We start from the raw sequence: 27356 nt of genomic DNA on the forward strand, positions 1-27356 counted from the left end.
CAACAACCGGCGGTGCGGGGAAGCCTTCAAATCCTTCACTTGCTAATATGGTCTGCACTGTATCAATTATTATCTGGCTGAAATTGAAGGCTTATTTACACAATCAGTCGGAGTGAATAAATATGTCGGATGTATAGTTAATTTTGGAGATTTGGAACATTAACGTTTATTATAGCCGGAGGATTTGTGTGCAGTGAAAAGAGTGTTTGAGGCTCCAATAATAGACGATGTTTAATTAGTATAGATGAATTAATCAAAGACTATTCACTGCTGCTATTAAAGCTGCGATATAATAAATGTATCTAGCCCTATGCCATGTTTACAATTTACCTTTTGAGCAACAAAATGAAACCTTTCACCTTTAAATTAGCAGCTTTACGATCGATCTAAAGGTACAAAGACTGCCAGTAGGGAGAATGCTGTCACTCCCATGTGCTCACCGCGGCTGACCGCCTGCACTATGTAACGTTGGCAGCATGCCGAGGTCATCTCGTGGACAGTGCTGCTCACTATTTCTAACAGCAGCCTTCAGATTTAAAAAGAAGCCAGTTATCCCGTCTCTGCACTGTTTGATACAACAGCTGAGGCTAAGAGGAATTCATCCCTGCAGCTGTTAATGAGAACAGTTTGCAATTAGGCTGTATCTTTATCCATGTCATCGAAGTCTCATGTTTCGAAGCTTTACAGGATGCAGAAAGTCATCTAAACCAGATGTATCGTGTCTGCACACAATTCCTTCTAACTGAAGAAAAAGTTGTCTCTTTCCTTGACAATCTTCACGTTAGCTTACAAACCTGTCTCAACTACCATAAAGTGAATGACCCTCTCATATGTAGCCACAGGTATCTGTACCGTGGCAACTTTGCACCATCTGTTTGTCAACGGGGTGTCAAGTGGCAAGCGGGAAAATGCAGAGACCTTTGGTGGGCGCCAAAAACACACCGAATTAAATTCCAAGATCACGTTGCTTTAAATGTCTTAAACTTAAACGTGCAAGCTTCTCTACTTCCAAAGTTATCAATAGAAAATCTCGACTGAGCTCGAGCAGCAAATGAGCCAAAGATTAAACATAATGCATAATCAAGGCAAATGTCATTAAAAAAAAAAGGGCCCATGCGTGTCACACTGTTATCACAGTGTGATGCATCCGCACAGAGAGCGGCAGCAGGAACAGGTTCTCTCGAAGGGGCAGAAAAAATGAGCCATGGTAGCAATGTAGCACCTCCCACGCAGGCACATGTGTCATCTCGACATGTGCTCGTGCCTCTCCTCCCTGCCCGACTCAGTCCACTCATAAAATGGTGCTGGCTAACTATCCTGTAACTGGGATGTGGAATCTGTCTGGCTGTGATGCAAATTGATGAGGCTGGACGCTGATTCTAAAGGAGGCAGAATAATACAGTAGCATGGACTTGTTGTCTGTTACGAATGGTGCTAATTCAGTTACGGATGTCTCGTGACCTGCTTAGTAATTTCAGTAATGTCGTTTTTACTGCACAACAGATTGAATATTATATTTCAGAGGAAAACCTGCAGAAAAGACAGAAAAGGGAAAACTGGATCCGTCCATGTCTGATAAATGTGTCACTTAGGCTTGGCTCTGCAGCGCTCTGATTCTCCACATGTGCCCTTCCATTCCAGCTAATGAGTTGACAGGAATTAGGGCATAGTGGATGAGGGAGGTGGAGTGGGCATGGGATACAGATTGTCTCACTTCAGTAAGATAATTACTTATGCGGAGAGTGCTCTTGGATTCAAAAAGATTCAATCCACTCTGACCCGGTGTGTAAACATCAGCAGAAAACAAACAGCTCTGCCGTTTGAAACGACATCACAGGAAGTGCTGTGTGTTACAAAGGTCCCTGCGATCATCAGCCTCTCTCCTCCATCCTAACACTTAAGCGTTTTCTGGCGTCTCCTCAGTCCAACCCTCTTGTTTCCTGCCTGTCTCTACTCTGTACATGAGACTGGCATTGGCGAGAGAGTGAGTGGGCGCAGTGGAACGGAGGACGGGTCCTGGCAAGCTGCCAGCTGTTTTGATGGCTCCAGATTGCCTCAGCGCTGGTAGGATTGAGCAGGCACCAGCAGGCCGAGGAGCTGTCAAAAGAATTACCCCAGCTTTCACTTATCCATGCATGGTGTACCACCCGGTGGCAAAATACAGCTACTGCATATGGCGGCGGCGGAGGAGGAGGAGGACGACAACGAGTGCAAGGAACAGGAGGTGGAGCTTCAGTGTAGAACCACAGAGCCATTCGCCCTATTTTGAGAGATTTTAATTAAGCAGACAAAGCAATTTTACCCCCTTGCTTCCCAAATGTCTTCTCCTTCATTGTTCCTCCAGTTGCTAATTAGCCCAAATATTAGTCTTGCAGAGGGAGGCCAAGGCAGCCTCCCAGATGGTGTAATAGGTGTGTTGCAGAATACGCACGCATTCCCTAATGAGATATGACGTGCTTGACTCCAACACTGACAGCACTCGCATTATTTCACATGGACAGCAGCAGCAGGGCGATGTTCTGACACACACATCTGTGATAAATTAAAATAATTGCAGAGGATGAATAAACAGATCGATGGAGTCTAATGCTCACTGTTCACCACATGTGGAACAGCCTACATCTGTCAGTCAGGGAGCGCTCCAGCTTTGCAACTTCCAAAGGTACAGCCAAGAACAAGTCAGATGTGCGATGATAATGCGATGATGATTGTACTGCAGCACATACGTGCATCTGTGCATGCATGGTGCAATATTAGAGAAAGTCATTTGTGTATGCTTTACAGTGTGTAATAGTGCATCGCATACACTTGTTTGTGTATGCAAACTATGTGCAGTAACACCAGCACCTTAGCTTAGCATTATACCTCCTGACTCTTTAGCACCGTATGCACTCTGATGGCCGCTCCTTTTCCGGCTGTATTTTGAGTAAAATCACAGAGACACATTTTGTTTTGGTGTGTGTCTTTGTGAGGCTCTATCTACATTTTCACTCGTGTACCAACAACTTGCAGGTCAGCTAACTGGTTATTAGCCTGTCACTAAAATGTGGCATGTTTATAATCATGAATGTGCACGATCTCTATTTTAAATAAATATGTAAAATGAGCCTGACATATAAACACAGCGTTATTATTAGAGCTTAAAATCGTCACTGTGTTCTTTCAAACAGTCCTCACACTGCAGCTAATAATTGTGGAGGCACAAATCCATAATATCGCACTACTGTTTGTGTTACTGCCAGGGTTTTAATGATAAATATTGTGCTCTAAAACACAATTGCAAAACATCTACACAATTTGCATAGAATACTTAATAGCATTATTTAAATTAGAAGTACTGCAGAAAAACTGTTTCTTTGAGCATCTTTTGCTTTTCAGAGCATAAAGTCATTTGCCATTGGCCCGGAGCTAAAGCCAAGAGGCGCAGAATGCTGTTGCGTAATTGTGAAATGCCCTCAAAGGGGAATACGGCTGTGTTTTAGCATTAAAAAAAAAGCATTTTAGCCGTGCCCTTTGACAGCACACTGCATGTTAGTCATCACGCACCACAATATAGTCGCAAATGAGGGAGAACTGGTCGCCTCATGCCCTGAAGCGATGCACACAAGTGTGCACAAAATAGGTTGGAAAACATGGAAAAGGTGACTGTAAGCGTGTGTGACTGTGAGCACTGTGAGTAGATTTTCAGGGGATAAGTAAAGAGAAGTAAAAATATGAGCGTCCCAGTCCGTGTTTAAGCTTCACATCACAGCTTTTGATGTCTGTTTTTTTCCAAAGCTTCGTATAATAGGTCTTGTTAAGAGACTTTGATAACACGGCAAAGACAAAAGACGGAAGATTAACTTGTTAATCATCAAAACTAAGTGGTAATTCTCCTTTAATAGTCTCAAAGGGATGAAAAGAGCTAATTCGCTGCCCCTTCTTGGCTGTCGCGTGCTTCTGACAGCTCCTGCTGAAGCTGCAGATTCCGTCCCTCTGCTCGGACACACTGACGCGTCCTCTATCGCCGCCGTAATGAAGCCTCCGTTTGGTCACAGAGCAGCGGCTGGGAAGCTGTTCCTCTCTGCACACAAAGAGAGGGGAATACTTGCAATGTCTCAGGAAATCCACTCAGCTGGCAGGTTGTTTTCACACATTTAATAGCCACTGAGTCTATTTCTTGGATTGTGTATACTAAGATACTCAAAGAGGGCTGCGGTGAAGAAGACATGAGCAGCTTTGAATTATTTATGATATCTCTGCGCCGTGAAAACATTCTCCAAAAGCCTTTGGCAGGTGTTTTCTGGGTACATTTTGGAATTGGATTGGACCTGGTGCCCTGATACAGTGGGACATCACAATCCTGTGACATGCAGCTGACAGTTCTTCCTTCCTGCAGAGGCTTTTTCTCCTTGAGGGAGAATAGAGGCAGAGCTGCACGCCTGTCTGCCAGCACTTCGGCTTGTTAGCACAGCACAACCTTATTTGTAACTTCTGTGAAACCACCACCATAGCCCCTTATTATTATTTTTTTTGTGAAAATCAGAAAACAATGTTGTATTGTGCGTTAGAGGACAGAAAATGAACGCTTGGTTTAGTTTGGTATGCTCTGTCTCACCACTGACAGCCTCCTGTTGGGTTGGCACAGACAGAAGCTGCGGCTTCAGTCCCCTCCATTTATTTTGATATTAAACATGGGACAGCCATTAAAAATGACTCGGCTGCCAGGATTGGATTTTTGACAGGTGCTCACTTTGCATTAAGTAATGATTGCTTCACATGTCATGCTTCATATGATCAATCCCAACTGAACTTTCTACTTTGCTCACAGCTTTTTAGTCGCATTGCAGTTTAAGTGACAGCTCGGACGAAACCGCACATTTACTCCACGGTGAATAACTCGATGCATCTACTCAATCTGAAAGGAAATGTAAATTATTCACGTGTTCTCTGGCACAGGAAAAAGCATGTCATGACATGGCGAGATGTCCAGGACAACCAAAAAACAAAATCCATCCGAAAATCAAGCATGATAAAACAATGTTGGTTTACACCTTCATACTCATCCTTTTTTTTAAAACACATAATTATCACCTATTTCAAACCTCCCCTCCCTTCACCATGGTTAAACATTGTGCTGTTAGTGTCATTGGCGGACCCCTTGAACCGGTAATGTCAGACTCAATATACCCAAATCAGGAACTGCACAAAAATAAGGATGGCCTTCGACCCAATGGCAACAACAACAAGTTTTTTTTTTCAATCGACCAATCCAATCAGGTTGAGGATTTGAATGTAAGCAAGGAGGCAAGTGATTCATTGTGCACAGATTGAAACGATTAACTTAACTGGTTTAGATGACTTTCTGCATTAACCCATCACTTCATGTAGAATGGAGCAGAGAGCATGCGAGGGTTTTTGCAAAACCTGCACCTTAAAGACAAAATGTTTGTCATGGATTGACAGCACTTATTTTAAGACCCAGGGTTCTCTACTCCCTTCTCTGACTCAGACAACCCAAACGTGGGCTACTGTTACCATCTAATGCGTCATCTTGTTTGCGGATGCTGACAGCTGTCAATCAAAATTTGATCTGACACGCCTACACAGTCTGGAGAAAGGGTCCAAACAGTTTCCAGAGGATTAAATGAATCTGTCTTGACACTGTGCTATACACTGTGTGTTGAATGATTTCGCACGATTCCATGACTCTGTGATCCTGTTTCATACAGACACATTTCAAGAGTCCATGCTACAGCATGAACTGCATGCAGTCCAGCACTCACGTCATGATTTCATGTCTCATCCATCGACTGGAAACACGCACCCGATAAACATGAATGTTTGTTGACAGTAGGATCTAACAGAGAATAAGTCAAAGACAAGAAACATGCTCTCTCATTGGCTCACTCAACTTCTTCTGTGTCAAATATTAGGGACAAACGCTTTTTCAAGTATTAGCAGAATTTGAACAGTTGCTCTGTTTTTCTCCTGGCATCTGCTCACACTTTCTAAATGCAGCCCTTTGCTTTTGCTGCTTGGCAGGAAGCAGACAGTTTAGCAGCGAGAACTCGTTTGTCACACGCCTCTGTCATCTGCAGCGTACCCCAGGAGGGCGCGGAGAAATTGAATTTGGGTGAGGAATGCGACGGAGACATCCCAAGGGATGGATGTGACATTGGCTCTGTGTGGCGATGAGGTGCCGGTGTGTGTACATCGGTAACCTCTCGCCCCCGCCTCCTCGCCCGTCCGCCTCGGCTTCTATCTGTCTCTGCGCTGCAGCCGCAGTAATGGCTTTCTTATTGGGTTATGGTTTAGTTACACTACCGGAAATGCTGTTACAACCTCCTGCCGGCGTTAAACAATCTCCCCTGCATTTCTCCAGACGACTGCCTAATGCTTTGAGTAAATGCAGTCACCCTGAGCAGAAGCTCAATATTCCAGGTCTGCAGACTATAATGTTTCTGTCGCTGTTTATTTTTTCCCCCGTTAGTCAATATCAATTTGTCCTTTTGGAGTTTGTCAGTGTTATATCGCAGATACAGAAATTGTGGACACAAGGTTGACATTCATTCTCGAGGAAAACCTGTTAGATTGTTTTTGATGGAGTTTCCTTTAAACCTCCTTCAGTAACATTTGTTTCTCAGGATGCATCGTAGTATTTCCTCTTCACCACTATCCTTGGATGGAGCTGCCCCTTAGCTGTGTTTATACAGAGGGAGGCCTCCACCACCTTCATATAAATTGGCACTGAGAAGACAGGGCTCAGACCGGGCGGGGGGAGTTTGGTTGGCTGTCAGCTGTAGAACACGGCGTAATGTGAAGCCAGGCTTGTGGCAAGTCTTCACACGCTGCTCATGGATGACATATCTGTGAACAAGTTGTTTAGGAGTCACTCCCTCAGTGTGTTTACAATTGACTCATTGATTTTTATTTTTTTTTTGTTTTGGACTGCTGCTCATCATCATGAGTCAGGATGACTTGGCGTGTCAGTGAGACGCAGCAGACTTCAACGAACCTGCAGAGCACATCTTTAAAGAATGCAGCTGTCCCTGTGTTTTGTGTAGTTTATGGTTTATAGCTGCCGTCTGTGTCATTTTCTGTAAAAATAAAAAGTCAAGCAGCTCTATCATCACTTCTCAACATGCGTGGTGGTGACTGAGTCTGCAGAGACGATGATGCTGGATATTTCTGGTTGGGCAGTGGGTGTGTTTCCCCCAGCCAATGACAGCACACCAGTCGGACTAGCGAATACACTGACCCGGACTTAGCTGCGAAAAAGAGAAATTATAAATCATAGTGCGGCAAAAGGCGTGTTCCAACACGAGGGTGAACCTGAGGTCAGATTTTCACGCTTCCTTATGCAGCGCTCTTTGACTTGGTTTAAAATGAGCTATAACAATGTGCAAGAAATGCATGATTTTACTGTATCATCGTGCTGTAATCAAGACCACACCTGAGACCGGAGTGACCAAGAGAAGACAGAGACATTTAGGGCTCGAGACTGAGACTCACCGATGATCAGCCAGACTGCAAAGCTTGCTCCGTGCAGGAAGTCATCTGAATGCATCGATCATACTTTCTCAGTTTATGTTTGCTGATTTCCAAATAGACTTTTAATATCTTTCCTCTCATGCATCTCTTTTTAACAAGATTGAAGTCATAACAGTAAATTCTACTCACTAATAGAACATCTTTTAAAACTGAACAGGCAGCGCCGTCGCCATGGCTCTCACATAAATCTGCTCCAATCTGTGTTCCCGATCACTCATCTTCTTTTCTCTCTGCAGAGGCGACCATCCTCAGCTACGACGGCAGTAAGTTTATGAAGGTCCAGCTGCCGGTGGTGATGCACACAGAGGCCGAGGACGTGTCTCTGCGCTTCCGCTCCCAGCGAGCCTACGGCATCCTGATCGCCACCACGTCTCGGGACTCTGCCGACACCCTGCGTCTCGAGCTGGAGAGCGGCCGGGTCCGCCTCACTGTCAACTTAGGTAACGCCTCGAACATACACTGACTGCAGCAGCAAAGATGGCACACACACACACACACACACACACACACACACACACACAGAGACAGCATATTTTGAATAAAGGGAGTAAAGACTTTCAATGAAAAGAGTCTGCGGCTCTGCGCTCACTGCCAGTTGAGCACACAGCTGCTGTCGCCCAGCAGGGAATGCTTGCTGCACATTTCTTAACATCTGTACGTGTGTATGTCTCCAAACGAAATGGTCCTTACACGGCACATGCTGCTGTTCTCTCTCCTCACACAGCTTTATTTAAAATAGCTCAGAATTCATACAAGGACTCTAATAATGCCTCTGAAGATGAGTCTGTTTGTGATATCACAAGTCCTCTCAGCTCGTGGTTGACAACAGTAATATGATGCAGCCCTTTTTTTTTTCTCCCCAGTTTGTGCGAGCTGCACACACGTTTTCTAATCATTTGCTCTCCCCCGTGCAGCTGAATCATTGCAGAATGAATTCAGGATTGCACATAAATCTGCAACTGTTTGTAAAATTCGAGGGGAGAAGAGATTCTCCACCTGCGCCCACAACGAAAAAGAAAATTGAGGACAGAATGAAAGACTCTCCGTGTTTGTGGATGTGTGCTTATTTGCTCAGGAAAGGATCCAATGATGCTTGTGAAAAGTTTGATATCACCCAGACAGAGCAATGCCGCACAAATGATAGCCATCTATTTCTCCTTTCCACTGGCTAAACAGAAATGGGCTCCCTAAGCGGAGTCGTTTAGCGATGCATACAAAGTAGACAGTCTGTTCCAACCACAAGGATGCGTCTGTCCCCACCAGAAGACAACAGCGACACACACCGACGGGCCTGACGAGTCCGACCATTATGACAACATAAAGATGCTCCTTTGATGGAACTGAAAGGTCGCCCTGTTGTGTCTCCCCCCCCCCCTGAATTATCTTTGACACACATTGAAGAGATTTGAAACCTCTCCGTCCCTCCTTCTTAAAGCAGAGCATTCCCTGTACGGCTCAGGCTGGCGTTGGTCTCTGGCTGTTTGCGACCACTTTTCTGCTGCGGTTGACAACACACGACAGGCAGGGCCGAGGAGGGGAAGGAGGGCAGGAAGTCGAAGGGGGGTCACCGTTCTGAAGGCTTGATGTTAGCTCAGCTTTAGGAAACAGAGAGGTAAAAACAGACGTAGGATGAGATATTACAGTGTTACAGCGTTAGCTTAAAAAAATAAGCTTCAGTTCCAAAAAGTCTGTGAAACATTTCCATATCCTCTGAGGCTTCAGATATTTTGCATGATTTTGGAATAGCAATACCATAACGCAAAATACTTCATTGATGCGTCTTTTAGATCATGCTAAGAGTTTTTCACAGACAGACAAGGATGTACTTGTTTCGTAAGCTTAATGCTGAGTCATGAGCTAACAGAGTTAGCATCAAGATCGAGGCATTCGATCACAGACGGTTTACAGTTGTTCAGAAGATGATTCGCTGTTATGTCAACACCGTTTGATAAATAACCAATACATGCAGCATTAGGATCAATACAGGAGAGTGAAGGGACGTGTTTTAACCTCCAAATGTAGAGAAGTGCCACTCAAAGTAAACAATAGTACACATGATCCGTCATGCTAACGTCAGCAGCTAGATGAGCAGGATCGTTTTTCTTTTAAGCTAGGATCTTAACTTGACGCAGCAGATTTATAAAAAACCGACAAAGATGCAGAATAAACATTTCATAAAGGTCAGTGTTGAGTAGATGGAAGGTGGGAAAGTTAGAAGGGAAACACAAGGAGAGAATTGGAACAGCTTCCAACGTGCCCTGTCTGACCCTGCCCGAAATCTGACGCTCTCATTCTGTTCAGACGATCATATGCTACCATTTAACAGAAATCCCCCCCCTCCCCCCAAAAAAACTTGTTAAACTACATGGGAGATAAAAAAAAAAAAACTGTGTTATATAACCAAACCTCAGCTCTCGTTATTTTCTCTTCTACATGGCTGCAAAGTGTCTTTCAGTAAAGCATGCTTTGCTCCTCTGGCACAGCTACACTGCGGCGCTTTTGACCAGCTCGCTGCAGCTCGGGGCAGAGGGTGAGAGCATCAGAGGACGGGCAGTGTCCGTGTGTGTGTCCCCAGAGGGGTGGACTGTATGCTTTAATGATGTCTGCAGCTGTTACGTTGAAAGATGAATTTATCTCTCATCTATTCTTCCCCATCTAGATTGTGTCAGGATTAACTGTACCTCCAGTAAGTTACTGTTCACCTTTCTTCTTCTTCTTCTTCCTCTTTTTCTTCTTCTCTGTTTCTGGACATTTATGTTTTTAGTCTCTTGAACTGTTTGCATAATGTTACCATGTTTATGATTTATTCTCTGCAGCTCTGCCATGAGAGTTTCTTTAAGCTATTTTAATTGGATTTTATCCTTGCACTGACATGTGTCTGACTCGCACCTTGCGTTTAAAAAAAACAAAACAAACAAACAAGCAGTACCTTGAAGTCCTAAAGCTACGGGCACATAAGACCTGCATGATGTTGTTGTGTGTATCAGCCGTCCACGAGGATAATGAGCAGCAGGGAGGAGACGGAGGGAGGCTTGAATTAATGACGGCCCCAAATACGGCAGTCAGCTGTGATTTTGCACACCGAGTTGTTCCTAATTAACGAACCATTTCACTCGTGAACTCAGGCTGATATAAAACGCATGCTTTGGAAGTGCAGGTATTTTAGACGCGCATGATTTCCCTGAGTTCCCCCCCTCCCCCTCCCCTCTTCCCCTTCCCTAACCTTTTCTTTCTCTCTATTTTCCTTCTCTTTTTTTTTGGAGTTGTTTCCTTTCTTCGTCAGTATCTCACGCCTGTTGTAAATTGATGAGGCCATTCAAGGCGCGGAGGAAATACAGAGTGTGATTTTATTATTCTCATTAACCTGCCTCACAGAGCAGAAAGAAAGGGATAAAGAGGGTGGGAGGGAGGGAGAACAGATCCTGCTGTGGGATTCACGGTGGATATGTAAGTGTGTGTGTGTTTGTGTGTGTTTGTTTCAACAGAGAGGTTACATTGCAATATTTTGGGAGGTAAATATCCCTGACATTTATTATTCAGGAACCGTGATGAATTAATAATTACTTCTCAGGAGTCGTAATACGTGAGCTCTCTTCCTGTTTAATGATTCTGAGGTGACAGGCACACTCTCTGTATCAGTAAACACGAACACAGAAATGAGACGCTTTAAGCTGCGTAATAGAGTGCCAGTGTCGCCCTCTGTAAAGAAGGACAAACTCCCTCTGAAAACATGTGTGTTGGATGTGTGTGTGTGTGTGAAGTGTTGAAGTATTTGAAGGTCATTGCCTGTCGAGAAGCTGAGACTTACACAACATAACGCCTTCGCACGCTGCCACATGATGTGACCTCCAGACATGCCTGTGTGTGAGCCAGCCCTTCTTAACACCTTTCTAAATGCTAAATAGCATTTTTCATGCATCTTGGCTTGCTTCCCTTGTTTGTGTATGCAAATAATAAAAAAAAAGAAGCTCTGAGCTGTAATTCCCCCCTTCTGACGCTTCAAAAGGTCACTTTCGGTTTATGAGGGGAGTGTGAAAGCTTCATATGTGCATACACAGAAAACAATATTTGCCACACATTTGGCTGATTCATTGATATTTATTTTCAGGGTGTTTATAATATTTACTTTTTCTATGCATTATGACTCTTAGATGTGAGTGTAGACCTGGTAGAATAAGTTGTGGTTGGAGGTAAAAGGCATTTTAAAAAGTCTGCATCCTCTAGCTGTACAAAAGTGAAGTCAAAGTACCCCGGCGTTGGGCGCTGCCATATTGAGCTGGCGACGTAATGTTGCAGCAAAGACATGCTGATGGTAGACGGGGCCGCCGAGTTGACGCCCTTTCGCAAAGACCACATTAAAGTTATCGATAAAACCAGAGAAACCCCAGCGCCAGATTCTTGTGTCAGTTTGAAGCAGACGCTCAAGTTAATGCAAAGTTCAATAACTATTGTGTCAGTATTCGGTACGTTTCCTCTCGCTGTTCCTCCTCCTTACTCTGATTTCGTTTGAGAACGCTGCAGGCGTCAACAGACCTGTAGGCCATGATAATACATCAGAGTTTTTTTTGGATCAGATTACTTTACAAAACAACATATTTGGAGCCAGGGGATGGTGCAGCAGGCCAATGCAGAGGCGGAAGTCTTCGTAGCGGTTTGACTCCAACCTTCTGCACTCGCCGTTCGCTCATCCGCTTTTCCAACTCTATCCACTTTACTCTGTAATAAAGGCCAAAAAATGAACTAAACAAAAGAAACACATCAACCAGCTCGATTAAAACTAACTCTGATCAAACCATGTTTGAATTCAACGTCTCATCTGTTAACATGAAAGAAAACATTTTACTTCTGCAGTTACTTCCTACCATACAAAGCACATCCTCCTTAATTTGAGTTATTTTTTTATATTCTTCTTCTGTTGTTTTTCTTTTAACTTGTGTGCACTTTTAGGTCAAGCCAAATCATTTCGTTGTTTAATTGTATAATGACAATAAAGGCTATTCTATACTGCAGCCAGCCAGCAGAGGGAGCTGTAAATCTTCTGGCTTCTCTCCTCAGAAGCCCCTTGTGCTGTTAACACTTTAACAGTCTATGCTTTAAATGTTGGATGAGTTCATTTAAATCACTGGCGTGTCTATGCGCTTACGTCGTCTTATTCTTTCACTTTCGATGACACTCAGTTTGAACACATGTTCTGATTATATCTCGATTTTTTCACTCGAAACACACTGAGGTTTCCCCTTATTTCCAGTGACGTCAAGCTTACAGCGTAGAAGAGGAGATACAATAAAAAAAACAGTGACAAATTGATGAACTGTGGTCTGTTACTTTGGCCTTAAAGGCTTCATGTGAGTCCTCATTTTGAAAATGCGTTTGTTGACATTTCAGGAATCTTAATTGAACCTTTTCGATGACGTCAAATAAACAGAATATGGATGTTTTATAGATTCAAAGCTGACAGATAAACTGCAATTCAAGTATGTTTATTCCATCAGCAGCCATTATGCTAAAGGAGAATATTTATCTAATGTTAAAGTCAGATAAAATAAAAAAAACAGCATCTTTCCTCAACAGATCCAGACCTAATTGTGTCACCAGGAAATGTTTAATTGAAGTTCTTGGAGAGTTCTGTGTTAAGCCGGAGCATAAAGAGATTGTGTTTAATTTATTTTCCACTAGGATGTTATTTTTGTCCCCCTCCCCCCTTTTTTTTTTCTCCCCTCGTCTTAATTAATGTGTCTTGTCAGGCGCTGCGGCTCTGGTCAGCGTGGTGGATGAAGAATTTCAGCAGCGACTCAAAGAACACATCACTGTCAATTAGGGACCTCGGCTCCCTGGGGCTGCCCCGAGCTGTCGGAGGAAAACACTGCCACTTCCACTTAAACACTGTTAACAGGCTCTGAGTGACAACAGACTAAAAATAAGAACTAAAAATATCTCCCGAAAGATTGTCTGGGTTTTTTTTTTTCTTTTTGTCTGCCATTCTTGGTCTTCTATTAATCATTAACTTGAACGGCAGGATAATCGCGTTTTACAGTGCCGCTAAGATGCTGTGATGAGGGCAACTTCATGTGATTAATCTCACTTTGACCTTCTTGGGCAAACATCCCTACGTAGTTACGTTGATCTTCTCCACGCATCTATCTTTAATTCCTGACTTATTTAGTGTGAAACAACAAATCGCCAGAATTTAAACTGTTCATGTCAGGTGGTGTGGTCAAGACCACACTAACCGAGACCACGGCAGGAAAGATCAAGAGCATAAATATCAATACAAAATCCCCATCTTGTGTGCAGCTGTAACACTGGGAAGGCTGTGGCCACAACTGGGGGATGAACATCTGAATTATGAAAGAAATGGGGTATTGTTCTTCTAATCCCAGTGATGAGGTGGGAAAACCATCCTTTCTGATGGACCGGTCCTGATTTAAAATCTGGAGTCCGCCCAGAGTGAACACCCTTTAGATTCCCTGAAAAAAGAGATCCTGAGACCAAGACCGATATTGAGTACAAAATCATTAACAGTGTTTCTTTCTTACGAAACACGTTCGCTCAGTAGTGCTTTCAAAAAAAAAAAAAAAAAAAAAAAAAGAAGTACTACTTGCATTCAAAGCTGGAAAAATAAACGTTGACATCCCCTAAAGCACGAAGCACACTGAGGGAGTCTTGTGTCAAGGCAGCAGGTAGTTAACACGACATGATTATGCAGCTGTTGCTAAAAATATTCCTCTCCTTGGAATGGGATGGTTCGATGGACGTGTGTTCAAAACAACCTTTCAGCATGTTCCGTGTCCCTAATTATTGACTGTATAAAACATGGACGTCACCCGTTGGTTACTGAAGTGGATTTTTGAAGCCCAACGTTGGCGGTTGCCATGTTGGTAGTGCTGTCTCAACCTAACGTTGGTTCAAAGAGGTGGAGCTCAGACATGTCTTGGGTCTCCTGACGAACAGCTACAATGCACCCGCTTACCCGAAATGAAGCATCGCTCCTGTCCTTCATTAAATCAAAACAGATTACTTTTTTAACAGCGATCTCATCTACAGTGCTTGCATGAAGTAATCAGACCAAAACCATGTTTCGATATGATGCAGTATGGAAGTGTTGCTGACTTCTCGTGCAGCCAGCCTCCAGTGCAAACGCTCCTTTTGACTTCCCCATAATGCAGCAGTGGCGGCCTGCTGTTTGGTCAGCTTGTCCCTCTTCCCTCCACATGCTTGATATCCAGCATCAGGGGGACAGTCCTGTCATCCAGCCAGCCAGAGCTGATTGACTGGATAATCACATCTTCTTCTCATGCTGCCCTGTGCCACACTTCTCCACTAGTTCCCTTGGGCCTGTAGTCAATGAGGCAGGGAGGGATCACTGTAGATCCATCACTGCAGATAGATCAGCATCAGTGAGAGCACTAGAGAGGGCTGAATATGGCAGAGAGAGAGAGAGAGAGAGAGAGAGGACTAAACGCCCTTCAGCTCTGTCCAGCAGTCTGCTGTGTGGACCACATGGCCGCACCACAGACATGAATTTCGTCTCTTCTGTTGCGACCGTCCTGCAGAAAATGTGCATCTTAAAACGATTGACCTCTTTCGCCCCTCTTCCCTTTCTGTCCTCCTTGGAGAGCAGAAAGGACAGCACGATGGGAGGCAAAGATCAAGCCTGCCTTAGAATCCAACTCCCTCCATTATTTCATATCTCTCCGCCTTAATCCCTTGCCAGTCGCCTGGTGTTTAGTGCTTACAAAGCAGGAATGTGCCTCTGAGATTGAGTGTGCCCCAGTACTTTGGCACTCTTAGATTTGCATACACATTGTATCAAAGCTTTGAAGATTGCTGAAAAGGAAGTAATAAATAGCCATAAATGGATGCAGGGGAATGAACCTGGCACACGTTTGAAATGTTCCACACAGTGGGCAAGGTATCCGCAGCCTGAGGATTTTAGTCGCAGCAGCACGTCCTCATTGGTCGGTTTGGTTATGTGTGCCCAGCAGGGGGAACATCGCAGCTCAATGGCAACTCAAAGATGCTCTCTGACAGGGGCTGGATGAAAAAAAAAAAAAAGACACACAGCCCCAATTGGACCGACGTTGGAATATCTAAATGCAGAAGGGGGTATCTTGGAGAGATTATCTTTTCTCTCTGCTCTCGAGATCACAGAGATTTAGTGCAGTCGCTTTGATTTATCTGCGATTCTAAATTTGATTATCTCATCTTGAGGTTCTTGGCGCCGTGACTCTGTGTGACATCTCCATTTAAGCCTGCGAGCTGTGACATACTTTGTGCAATATTAAAAAGCCGGTTTGAGCAGTCAGTGAAGGAATAATTCAGATAAATGTCGACTCAAGTCGAATAGTCATTTTGTAGTTATCAATCTAACGCAGGACCTATTTCAGATTGTGCCGTTTTTATCGTGTTGCTGAGCTACCTGCGTTCTGCAGCTTTTTACCAAACACCCGTGTATTTTCAAAGGTTCTGATGAAAAAAAAAAATCACACTCTGTTTCCTCGATTTCCAGCGACAATGGCCCGTCTGTTTTTCTTTCAGGGTTCTTTTCACCACGACGCACACAGCCCCCCCCCCCCCCATCACTCATATATTCCTTTTCTATATCACTTTTTCATTTCCTGTGGTGAGCAAGAGAAAAAAGCAAATACTGGGTTGCACCATCGAAGGTAAACAAGATGGAGAGTGACGCTCAGTTGTTAAGTGCCCTGCACAGCTGCAGCCTTTTGGTGGTTATTTGCTGCCACCCAGTGGTGTGTTGGGGAAGGACAAGTCTCACAAGAAATGAAAGAGGCCGGTAATGTAATGTCTGATCATCTTTGGTTTCTTTTGACATTGAACATTTACAACATTTACATTTAGGGTTCATTTTTCTGTTCATCATGATGTGACACCCTGATTCCCGCCTCCCTTCTCTGTCTTTGAGAAAAATTATGTTCAGTGAGAATTCAGAAATTGATGCCCTATCTAATGGTGCGATCAGCGCAGCAAATGCAAGTCAGAGCGATGTGTTTTTACGGACCATTACCTCTGTCTACCTTAATGTTTTCTGCTTCTTGTCAGGCTATGTGCTCTGCCTTTCTTTAACCCCCCCCCCCCCCTTCTATCTTTCACTCTGTCTATGATGTGTTCAGTATGTGGAGTTGTTTGCATGCACGTTTGTTAACCGCTGTCTGGACTGTCCTGCAGGCAAAGGTCCAGAGACTATTTTTGCGGGTCAGAATCTGAACGATAATGAGTGGCACACAGTGCGTGTGTTCAGGAGGGGCAAGAGTTTGAAACTGACCGTAGATGATCTGCCGCCGGTGGAAGGTAAAGCCCATCCTCTCGTTTCCTGACACAGAAACTTGTTTTTCCACTTTCAGCTTGAATTATACATGATGCTTTTTTAGACTCGAGGTTGGACGAACGCACGCTTCTGTGTGTGTTATTCTGCCCTATTTTGTGCTCTGACAGGTTTTTTGCAGATTTGGAGAGAGCTTTCTTTTGAAGCTCTCGTCCCTTTTAGGACAACATGTTACTGTTTTCATTCACAGAAAATGTAACTGAAAGGAGGCTGCAACAGTAGAGTTGTGTCAAAAATGATTCTTTCACTATTCCTCTCCACTACTTCCATCAGTCCTTTTTTTTTTGGATTTGATATCAAATCTCTTTAATTCCATACACTGTCACTTCAGTTATCCAGAGCAGTGAGCCCTGCAGCGTGTGCTGCAGCCCTCTAGTGGTCCCTGCAGGTAGTGCAGGTGGAGCTCAAGAGGTCATTTCAAATAACAAACAAATATTATCAATAAGTGGAACTGTAGGAGCCCGAAGCAGACATGCATCAACACATTTTATATAAATAAGAATATGCAGTTGTTCTCTCGACATCTTGACCTATGTGTCTGAAGATCTGGAGAAAAATCAGCCTTGTTATCCTGGGAAAAAACCCAGATAAATTGGCAAGGCAAAGTGCTTCACACAAGACATCAGAAGCATCATGACAGAGGAAAGAAAATCAGGATCAGAGAGGAGAACAATTTGGACATTTTTACTACTTTCAGATCCTGTAATGATTTAAATGACTCACGTGAGATTTACAATAAATCCTAAAAAAACATTTTGCCTTGTTTGTTAAAGAGAAAAATAGTTATTCTTGTTCGAGACATACGGCTAAGTTTAAACTGGCCTTTTGATTTAAAGTTGACTCTTTAATAACACACTCTGCCCCCCCCCCCCCCTCTGCTGACTGAAGGTCAAATGGCAGGTGACCACACCCAGCTGGAGTTCCATAACATAGAGACGGGCATCGTGACGGAGAAGCGCTTCATGTCCTTGGTGCCGTCCAATTTTATCGGCCACCTGCAGAGCCTCTCCTTCAACGGCATGGCCTACATAGACCTGTGTAAGAACGGTGACATCGACTACTGCGAGCTCAACGCCATGATCGGCTTCAAGAACATCATCGCAGACCCCGTCACTTTCAAGTCCCGCTCCAGCTACGTGACCCTGACCACTCTGCAGGCCTACTACTCCATGCACCTGTTCTTCCAGTTCAAAACCACCTCGTCCGACGGCCTCATCCTCTTCAACAGCGGGGACGGAAACGACTTCATCGTGGTGGAGCTGGTCAAAGGGTAAGAGGCCTCATGTCTGCAGATAGTTTCTTCTGCTACTTCTTCAGGTGCAAACTTTAACATCTAATCAGTTCTAGTGACAGTACACTCCCTGTGTCTTTGAACTGAGGACAAATAAAGTTTTTTTTGAATTGAATTAGACATCATCAGAAGTATAATTACAGATTAACCCTGAAAAAGAGGTGAACAATGTACACACTCTCTTAAGAGTATAAAAGAAGTAAGCAGTCCGTCTCTTGCCTGTTTGATCTTTAAGGATTTATGGCCGGTAGGACTACTTGCCAAATATTTAAAATCCTAAACTTTCCATGGGAATTTACGGGAATTTACTTGTATAAAGCATGAATGTAAACATTTAGTTTTGACCCAAGCATCCATGTAAAATAATAAAATAAAATAGAAACATTTCACCAGATTGACATCAGATTTTTTAAATGTATTACCCCATACTATCATCAAAACGTACTTTCCCTCTGTGGTCCACGGGCTGATGCCCTCGGAGCGAGGTCAACTCGAGGTTCTGGAAGGAGAAACTCTGTCTGCGTTCACACATGCTAGCTGCATGTGTGGAAGCCCTCCAAGCAGTACGCAGATCGAAAAACTCCACTTTCATTCAGTGTCTTGCACTCTGTCGCCCCTCCTCTTCACCAGATTTGACTGATTCTTGTCGCAGTAGACATGTTGTGTTTTGTTCCGCCCTCCCCTGAGAAAACTATAAAAACACTCTTTCTGTATTCTGACAGGTTTAAGGGGAATTTGTACATCAAGTTTCGTTCAGTGTGGGCGGCGTGTTGTTTCATTTGAGATGAAACTGCAGCTGTAGTAACACACAGATCTACACAACTTTACATGGGGCGCAAACCCACCTGACAGCAGGTGTGACTGCAAACATGGACAGAAAAAAAGGCTGTAAACTGCGTTAAATAAGTGTAGCAAGTTGTCTATTTATGTCAGAATCTCCATAAAAATGGATTAATGAATTGAATAATGTAGCTGTGAATACTATGTGACAGTTTTCTAAACAGAAATGATTCTTGACAGCTTTTTAAGCCATCACTACGGGAATTCAAATTCTTTCTTATCACCTCTGTGCCAGAATATTTACTGAAAGAGCTGTCGGCTATTACTGTTCTTTTTTAATCTTCATGAAGGCAACACAAATAGCCAACATAAAAGGAAAATCAACCGCACAAGGGCGCATTTCTTATTGCTGAAATGCAGCTATAGAATGACCTTCTTTTAAGAAACGCCGGGAGTGAAGGTATTATTCAACGTGCGAAACATTAAAGTCATTCATTTTAATTAGAAATGAGCATGACAATCACAAATAGCCTGTAAACCAAGAGAACTTAAGACAAATTAGTTCAGCACAGCCCAGAACCTTTTGTTAACTCTGCAACCTGCCAATTATTGAGCTCGGCGCAGACAGCTGCTTTCTCTGATTCCTTTGTGTCTGTGAATGTGAGGGCACACGCTCCACTTCGCAGAAGTTCAATGCACTTTTTCTTCCTCCAAAGTTGCTCTTTTTGTTTTAGAATATTTTGCATGCTGTTTGCGAAGCACTGGATGGGATAAAACATGTCGTCTGGATCCGTGTTTGTCCTTTGATTTTCATGTCCTCACCTTCCCTGCTGACGGTTGCATGTCTGCAGGTATCTGCACTATGTGTCTGACCTGGGAAATGGAGCCCACTTGATCAAAGGCAACTCTAACAAGCCGCTGAACGACAACCACTGGCACAACGTCATCATCTCCAGGGACACCAACAACCTCCACACCGTGAAGATTGATACCAAGGTCACCACACAAACGACCACAGGGGCCAAAAACCTGGACCTGAAGGGTGAGCAGGCCCAACAGATTGCTATTTATTTCAGATTTGGTTTAAGTGGAGCAGCAGTGGCCTGGAGGTGAGAGGAGCAGGTTCAGGACTGAAAGGTTGCACCAGGATAAATCCTGCAGGGGGGATGGAGAGGCCCCACTTTATTACCACCGCAGAGCACCCTGAGCGTCAAATCAACCCCCATCTGTTCCGCAGCCAACATGGACACTGTCCGTGTGCAGCGGGGAGTTCATAAAAAGGCCTGTGTGTGCTTAGTTTAGTTTATTCGTTTAGTTTTCAGGGACCATATACAACAATAATCCTCGTTCTGCAGGAGTTCAGTGAATGTTTTTCTCTTCTTTTTTTTTTTTTTGAGATTTATTTTTGGGTTTTTGTGCCGTTCTTTGAGAGAGAGGACAGTGGATAGAATCAGAAATCAGAGAGAGTGAGAATCTGCAGGAAAGAAGCCACAGGTCGGACTTGAACCAGATTAAGCTGAACCTGAATTTAATTATTTAAATCAGTGTTGTAGTTGTCAAAAGATCGGTCTTGGTGTCAAGACGACTTTTTGAAGGTCTCGCTTTTTTACTCAGTCTTGTCTCAGTCTCAGTTTTAGCGCACCTTTATATATATATATATATATATATATATATATATATATATATATATATATATGTACTTTGATTTTCTAGCCCCGGTTCCGGGTGCAAGCTTCCTGATTTTACTGTCTTAATGAGTAACACGCCCTTTGGACTGCACACTGCCTTTGGGCTCGAGAGCGGTCTCGGAGGTTAGTGTGGTCTTGACTACAACACTTTTTGAAATATAGTTCTGCACCCTTCCAATGACATAGCTTCTTGTCCCATTATTTATCCAAAAATAATTTTCAGTTAACAAGATTAAAAAAGCTTCCTACCTATATTTTCCCTCAATAAGCAGTTTTGACGAATGTTGTCGCAAATCTTGTCACAAATTTTTGTTCTTGGACACATTTTAAAATGTCATCCATCGAATTCTAAAACTGCTTTAAGGTGTTTTGCTGCCGTGTAAGACACTTTTTAAAGAAGGCCTGAAGTTTCCTGCTCCTTCCTTTAATTGGCACAGATTTGGATTAAGAGTCCGATTTGGATTTAGATAGAGAATCAGTTTTTCTTCACTATCCCAGTAAAGGTTGAATTAGTTCTGCAGTAGGAGCAGACATAATGAAAGAACTTATACAGGCTTTTTCCACAAAGTAAAATGAAAAACAAGTGCAATGTGGAGATGTGCAAATGTGCCAAAGTTGTGCATGAAAGGGAACCTGAGGACGAAGTTGCGTAAAGAATTTCAAATGCACCTGGGATAAAGGAGACCTGGAGTCTTTTAGTCTTCTTCAACAGAGCGCTGAATCATCAGCCTGAGGGGAAAAAAGCTCAGACTCAATCCTCAAAGTGGATCATTCTGGACATGCAGTAAACCCTCCTAATGACCAGTCTGTTTAAAAGGCCCTTTTATAACCCAGACTTATTAGTCTTAGGAACATTCAATGTCCTAATTACAAAGTTTTAAAAGCTGTTGTGATTTTTATTTTACTTAAAAAGGATGTTTCCTTTTATGTATAAAGCCTCACAGGTCACCACATGTTGTGTCCACTAGGGGTCAGTAGTGTTCCATTTGTCTTTTCTGCACAGGTAACCTTTACATTGGAGGGGTTGCAAAGGAGATGTTCAAGGAGCTGCCAAAACTGGTGCATGCCAAGGAGGGCTTTCAAGGTTGTCTGGCATCAATGGATCTGAACGGGCGGCTCCCGGACCTGATGTCAGACGCTCTGGACTGTGTGGGACAGATAGAGAGAGGATGTGAAGGTGAGTTCTCCAAATACACTGGAGGTTTGCTCACAGAGGAGGGTTTTTTTTGTTGTTTTTTTTTAATCCATGGAGGTTTTTCTTAACAAAATAATTTGATGACTTAAGGATGTTTAACATCTTTTAAAATAAATTAATATAACATCCTAATTCTTTTCTGGTTTCCCTGTAACATCACACTCATATTTAAGATGGGCCGTCGTGACGCCCTGCACAGTCCTCCCTCCCTCTTTCTCTTGTCAGACAAGGACACATGTACAATGTAAAGCACACCCACCAAGGCGCCCACACTGCCAACCTATGTCAAATAATTCAACATCCATGAAGTGTGTTAGTATTCAGTTAGGATGCATCAAACCCTGACACTCTTCCACAGGCAATCATTTCTGTTTCACTTAGCCATAATCTGATTATTCTCTCTGCCATATTTGTCCTGCCAGTGTTATTTCCCATTTTATCCCCATTTTGTTTTGCTCTATGCATGCTTGATGGATCTGAGAGTTTGCCAGGAGCAATCCTTTTGAATAATGTATGAAGCCTTTGTTGCATGCCTGAATATCATTTGCCCAGTCTAATGTGTGCATCACATCCAGAGACAATATTTGATTTATTTTTCAACTTCACTCACTTAGTTTAATTTCTCAATTCATCCACACTTTCCTCTATTGAGTTCTCAGCTCAGCTCATCTCTTCATGTATCAACATGACAAAAGTAATCAAATTCAGCACCCTGCACGGGTCCGTCAGATCTGCTGCTTGGGCGCCACACACAGTATCAATAGCCGCTCTCACAGGGAAATAGCTTCTCTGATGAAACATTCACTGTATTGTGCTCAGAAGGTACAAATAGTCGCTGATGAAATTTGACAGCAGCAGGGTCCATTTCAGAAACTGCATGAGAGAACATTTCCATCACTGTAAGTTTAACTGAACAAGGCCACTTCCTGTAATCATGACTTAACAATTGCCTGTGTTTACTTCATATTGCTGATGGCATTTTGAGAGCAGTTCCAATCAAAGTTCAGCTTAGCCCAGTCCCCCCCCTCCCCCCCCCCCTCCCATCCTTCAACAGTCTGTGTTTCTGTAAATCCACTTCTGAGCTCTTGGTGCTTTACTAACAGCTGGTGTGCTTTGCCTTTTCCTTTCCTATTATTTTGCCGACAAAAGTTGCGTTGATGAAAGCTGACTTGCAAGGTAGATAGTTCTGTCTGTTTGAAACAGAGTCCGATGTCCCTCCTCTTCCTCCGTCTGCATCTCCAACACTCCCCCTCCCCCCACAGACACCTCCCCACTGTACCTCTGCCCCCACACTCCCAAACTGTCCCTGAGCAAGAACACTGCCGAGTTTGATTTCACCCACCAGACATATGAAATGGACTTCAGTCCCATGGGAATACAAGAATCTTCACCGTCTTGTATCAAAGCGTATGGGGCTCTCACACACTGTGTGTCGTCTTCAGTGGACATAACTATGTTTTTTTTTATTATCCTGTGCTTATATTCGTGTCTATATGTGTACTTCTGCATGACTAACATTAGATGTTCTAACAACTTTTATCCTGCATGAACTTCCTTTAAGACAACTGCAGTACTAACTCAAAGATGAGTCTTCATCTCTGTACGTTTAAAACGAGTCCTCATCAGTAAAGACGTCATGGCGCTCTGTCACAGCAGAATTTAATTTAAGTGAACAGGTAAAGCATACGGTATAAAAAGCAGCTAACACAAGATATGTCCTGATGAATAATCAGAGAGTAAGGTGCACAAAGAGATCTGCGGTATCACTTCGTCCACAGGGGGCGCCAACATTCACACAAACTGAAAGTCACTCCCAGCGAATCAGAAAAGGAAACTGATTGAATCAATATTGTGTTTTTTTTATCGCGTTTTTTAATCTCTTCAAAATGTAGATTTCTCACTTTAACTTGACATGTATATAACGATAGTGGGACATGCATGTTTGTTTTTTTTCTCATAAAACGAGCTCAGTCGGATTAGCCCACGTTACACATGTCATATCTTTAACAAGCTGCAACACCTACAGTATGTAATACATTAATAATCATCCTTTTATTCATATCAATATTAATAATATTTCTCTTGTAGCAATATGTCCACTGTGTGCAGCCACAGCATATTTATGCTATGCATTTTTTTTTTTAATCTTTGAGTGGGCAACAGCAAAAGCATAACTATTAAGCAGTTACCATAGTTACGGAGTCTGAGCAGCACCTACTGTGGTTTCACTTGATCAGGACCAAGTAGAGGATACATCGGATCAGAGTGCAGAGTATGAATGCAACAGCGGCACACCTGAACTCATCCTATAAACAGAATACTATACAATGAATATGGTCTTAAATGGAAGACGCTTCTGTATCTGTAGATATGGTGCGACAGAAGAGTGCTCAGTGCATTCATGCAGATCTGTTTGACTCATTACTCAGATTATATACGGTTCATATGTTGTGACTGGAGTTAAAAGATTCAGATGTTGTTGGCATCGTAACCTCACATTTCACAGACAAGTCACACTCAGCGTCACTGTCGCACAGACCGCCGGTCGATAAAGACGGACACAGCGACTGACTAACTCAACGACCCAGCAATGTAAGGGTTAAGGGTTAAGCACATGCCAGAGGAGCGAACTCTCAGACTATAAACATTAATAACAGTCTAAAGGCACCAGGGTCAGCCTGGCTGGAAACCTCCAGTCTAGAAAAATGAGGCCACTGTAGAAGTGGACAATCCTGCAGTTTGTCCAGTGTCCGCTTGAGGCTGACTCCAGGACACACCAGAAGTAACACACCAACCACAGACTTGAATACGCGTTATTAAGCATGTAGCTACAATTCATCCGGAGGTTTAAAACCCGTCTCAGCTCCAGCTCTCAACCTGTCGTTAGGTTGACTGAAAGGTCGACTGAGACAGCATTTCCAGCATGGTGGCTGCTGCTGATGAGCCTCCTGCAGGAACAGATGGCTAAAATCACTCAGGCTTCGTCCGTTAATGGGGTCATCTCAGACACCACAATCCGGTATCATTGTCCTAAGATCCCGTTCACACTGCGTAACGCAGGAGTGTAAGACGCTCTAAAGAAAGGCTGCGATCTGACTGCTCTTCTTCACTGGTGGTCAGTGAGGCGTGAAAGTGTGAAGAGAGGATGAACAAAACCACCTCCCGTGCTTAGATTCACGCTAAGTGTAGTGAAGAAACGCCAGGCGTTAATGTGTTACTCTGAATGCTGTTGTCCAATATGAATCATAGAAATCACTGCCAACAGTTAAATCCAGACACTAAACTTGAACAAACTTCTTTAAATACATCCAATGTTTCTTGAAGCTGTTTTTGTGTCAGGCTGTCGTCGTGTGTGTGTTCACTGAATACAGTTCAATTTATTTCAAGTCCAGGCAGGCAGTCGGCTACAATCTGGCAATTTGTCGCAGGATTTGTAGGACGAATACAAAATGGGAGAAAACACACAGTTGTTAGTGTTTGCATAGCATATGTACGTTTGTTCTGTGGAGGCTTCCATTTGCAGAAGCCTATTGTCTGTATGTTGTGCGTGACATTTCATTTCTCTGCAGAGTCAATCTGCACACTGCGCCGCTTGCTGTTAGGAAAGTCTGCTCACCAAGTTGCCATTTATCTGCACATTCAGGCCCCAGCACGACGTGCCAGGAGGACTCGTGTGCCAACCAGGGCGTGTGTCTCCAGCAGTGGGAGGGCTTCAGCTGTGACTGCAGCATGACGACATTCGGAGGGCCGCTGTGTAATGACGGTAGGACTCAACAATCTTACTTTTTCAAACCTGGATGGTTTTCTGGGTTTTTTCTCTGCCATAGTCAGACAGTTTAACTTAGTTTGAGACTACATATTTTCTGTACTGTGTTTCCCATTCGGGGTCACAGGGCTGAAGCCGATCCCCGCTTTCATTAGGCGAAACTGGTCTCCAATCAATCGTAGAGCTGACATATATCTAGGCAGACAAGCAGCCACACTCACATTCACACCTACGGCTAATGTGGAGGCACCAATTAACCTAACGAGCATGTCTTTGGACTGTGGGAGGAAGCAGGAGTTCCTGGAGAGAAATGCAAGAGAGAACCTCCTCGCTGTGAGGCAACCGGGCTCAGCCCTGCAGCGCTGTGAAGCCCCATGTCACGGTGTTAAATCCTGATCATGCAAGTCCTTGGCACCCATCTCAGGTCAAAATACGTTCTCATTCTGGACTCATTCTTCTCAAACACAAACTCTTTTAGAATATGTAAATGTTTTTTTAAAGCTATAGCACGATCATCAGTGACCTTCTAAATGTCATGGTAAAAGTACCGAAGGGAGAAGCTTTGGATGAGGGTGATTTAAAGATGATGTCAGTTGCTTTTAATGGAGGCGTGGTTAGAGAAAATTGCGGGGTCGACTGACGCCGTGGTGGCGGTGCCCCCCGATGTCGTCTGTCGTCATGGGGCCCCGGGATCTTGGCAAGGCCCCTGCTTGTATGTTTCTCACAGCGTTAAATGCAAAACTGGTTCCATCTGTTGAGCGTATTAAATGAATCCAGGAAAATCTTGGCGGCAGACGCTTAAAGGTGGGTGTTATCATCAACAGCAGGGCCATTTTTAGCCTGTGCTTTTACTCGTGATTGAATTCCAGCTCATTAGTGTGTCCTGTGTCTGAGCGCCTCGTTTGTGTCCTCAAAGTCAGAACTTACACATGACGTTTCAGCTACACCTGCCCAAACTGTGCTGCCTGCTTTGACTGATGACTGGTACATTGTAGCTCGAACAACTGGGATGAATCTTGACACTTGCTTTTCTTTTCTCGCTATACGCTCGTGTTGCTTTGAATACATATTTCCTTCACTGACAGAGTGGAGAGCTGCTGCGCCTCTGAAGGGCAGAGACTTTTTAAGTACCAGACATCTGGCTGACAGTTCAGTGAAAGCTCATTAAAATTTGACAGATGTGCCACTAGAGGGGGCAAAAAACATTGTGTTCTGCTAAATAAAAGCTCAACAACGGGTCAATCACGCCGAGGAAGAAATTAACCGATAATGCACGTATTATTTGTTGCAGTTTCACCCGAATGTTTGCCGTTAAGCACCGCACTGACCAATACCAATTACAAGCTCATACATCCCTTTAAAATCCCAACTAACTTTAAGCCACAAGAGGCAATTTAAAAGTTCTGCGATATTAATCTCTCTTAAAGACAGTTAAATTGGAATTTTTTTTAGGGGACTGAGTGCTCATTAATGTTAAACTTTTGAGAGAAGTAGGGTAATGTCTGCCCTACCTTTAAAACAAAAAAAATCGGCTACTTTCGTATGCAAAACATGCACCGGGGGTTTTGTTTGGTCATTATTTTCTTCTGCAGCACTTCACACAGTAAGGGGTGAATGGACAAAGTGCTGAACTGCATTAAAGCAGAGAGAAAAAAACAAAAAAAGAACAGAGCGGGCTCCTCAGAGACGGCACACAAGCAGAGGAGAGAACAGCATAAATGTTAATGCATTCTGTGTCACTTCCAGCAGCGTGATAAGAC

General features: G+C 43.5%; 1 protein-coding gene across 1 annotated transcript in view; it reads left to right on the top strand.

Moving 5' to 3' along the window:
* The window catches only part of LOC306835502 (neurexin-1a-like), a 285076-nt gene that overhangs the window by 116393 nt on the left and 141327 nt on the right, over window positions 1-27356 (top strand). Inside the window, exons 12-18 of the mRNA XM_079362091.1 lie at window positions 7770-7973; window positions 10193-10219; window positions 16720-16842; window positions 17765-18146; window positions 19799-19989; window positions 21639-21812; window positions 25474-25593. Coding sequence (XP_079218217.1) covers window positions 7770-7973; window positions 10193-10219; window positions 16720-16842; window positions 17765-18146; window positions 19799-19989; window positions 21639-21812; window positions 25474-25593 — 1221 coding nt within the window. The remainder of the gene's footprint in view (window positions 1-7769; window positions 7974-10192; window positions 10220-16719; window positions 16843-17764; window positions 18147-19798; window positions 19990-21638; window positions 21813-25473; window positions 25594-27356) is intronic.

This window comes from Symphodus melops (assembly GCF_947650265.1).
Source record: "Symphodus melops genome assembly, chromosome: 15".
In the NCBI taxonomy this organism is placed as follows: domain Eukaryota; kingdom Metazoa; phylum Chordata; class Actinopteri; order Labriformes; family Labridae; genus Symphodus; species Symphodus melops.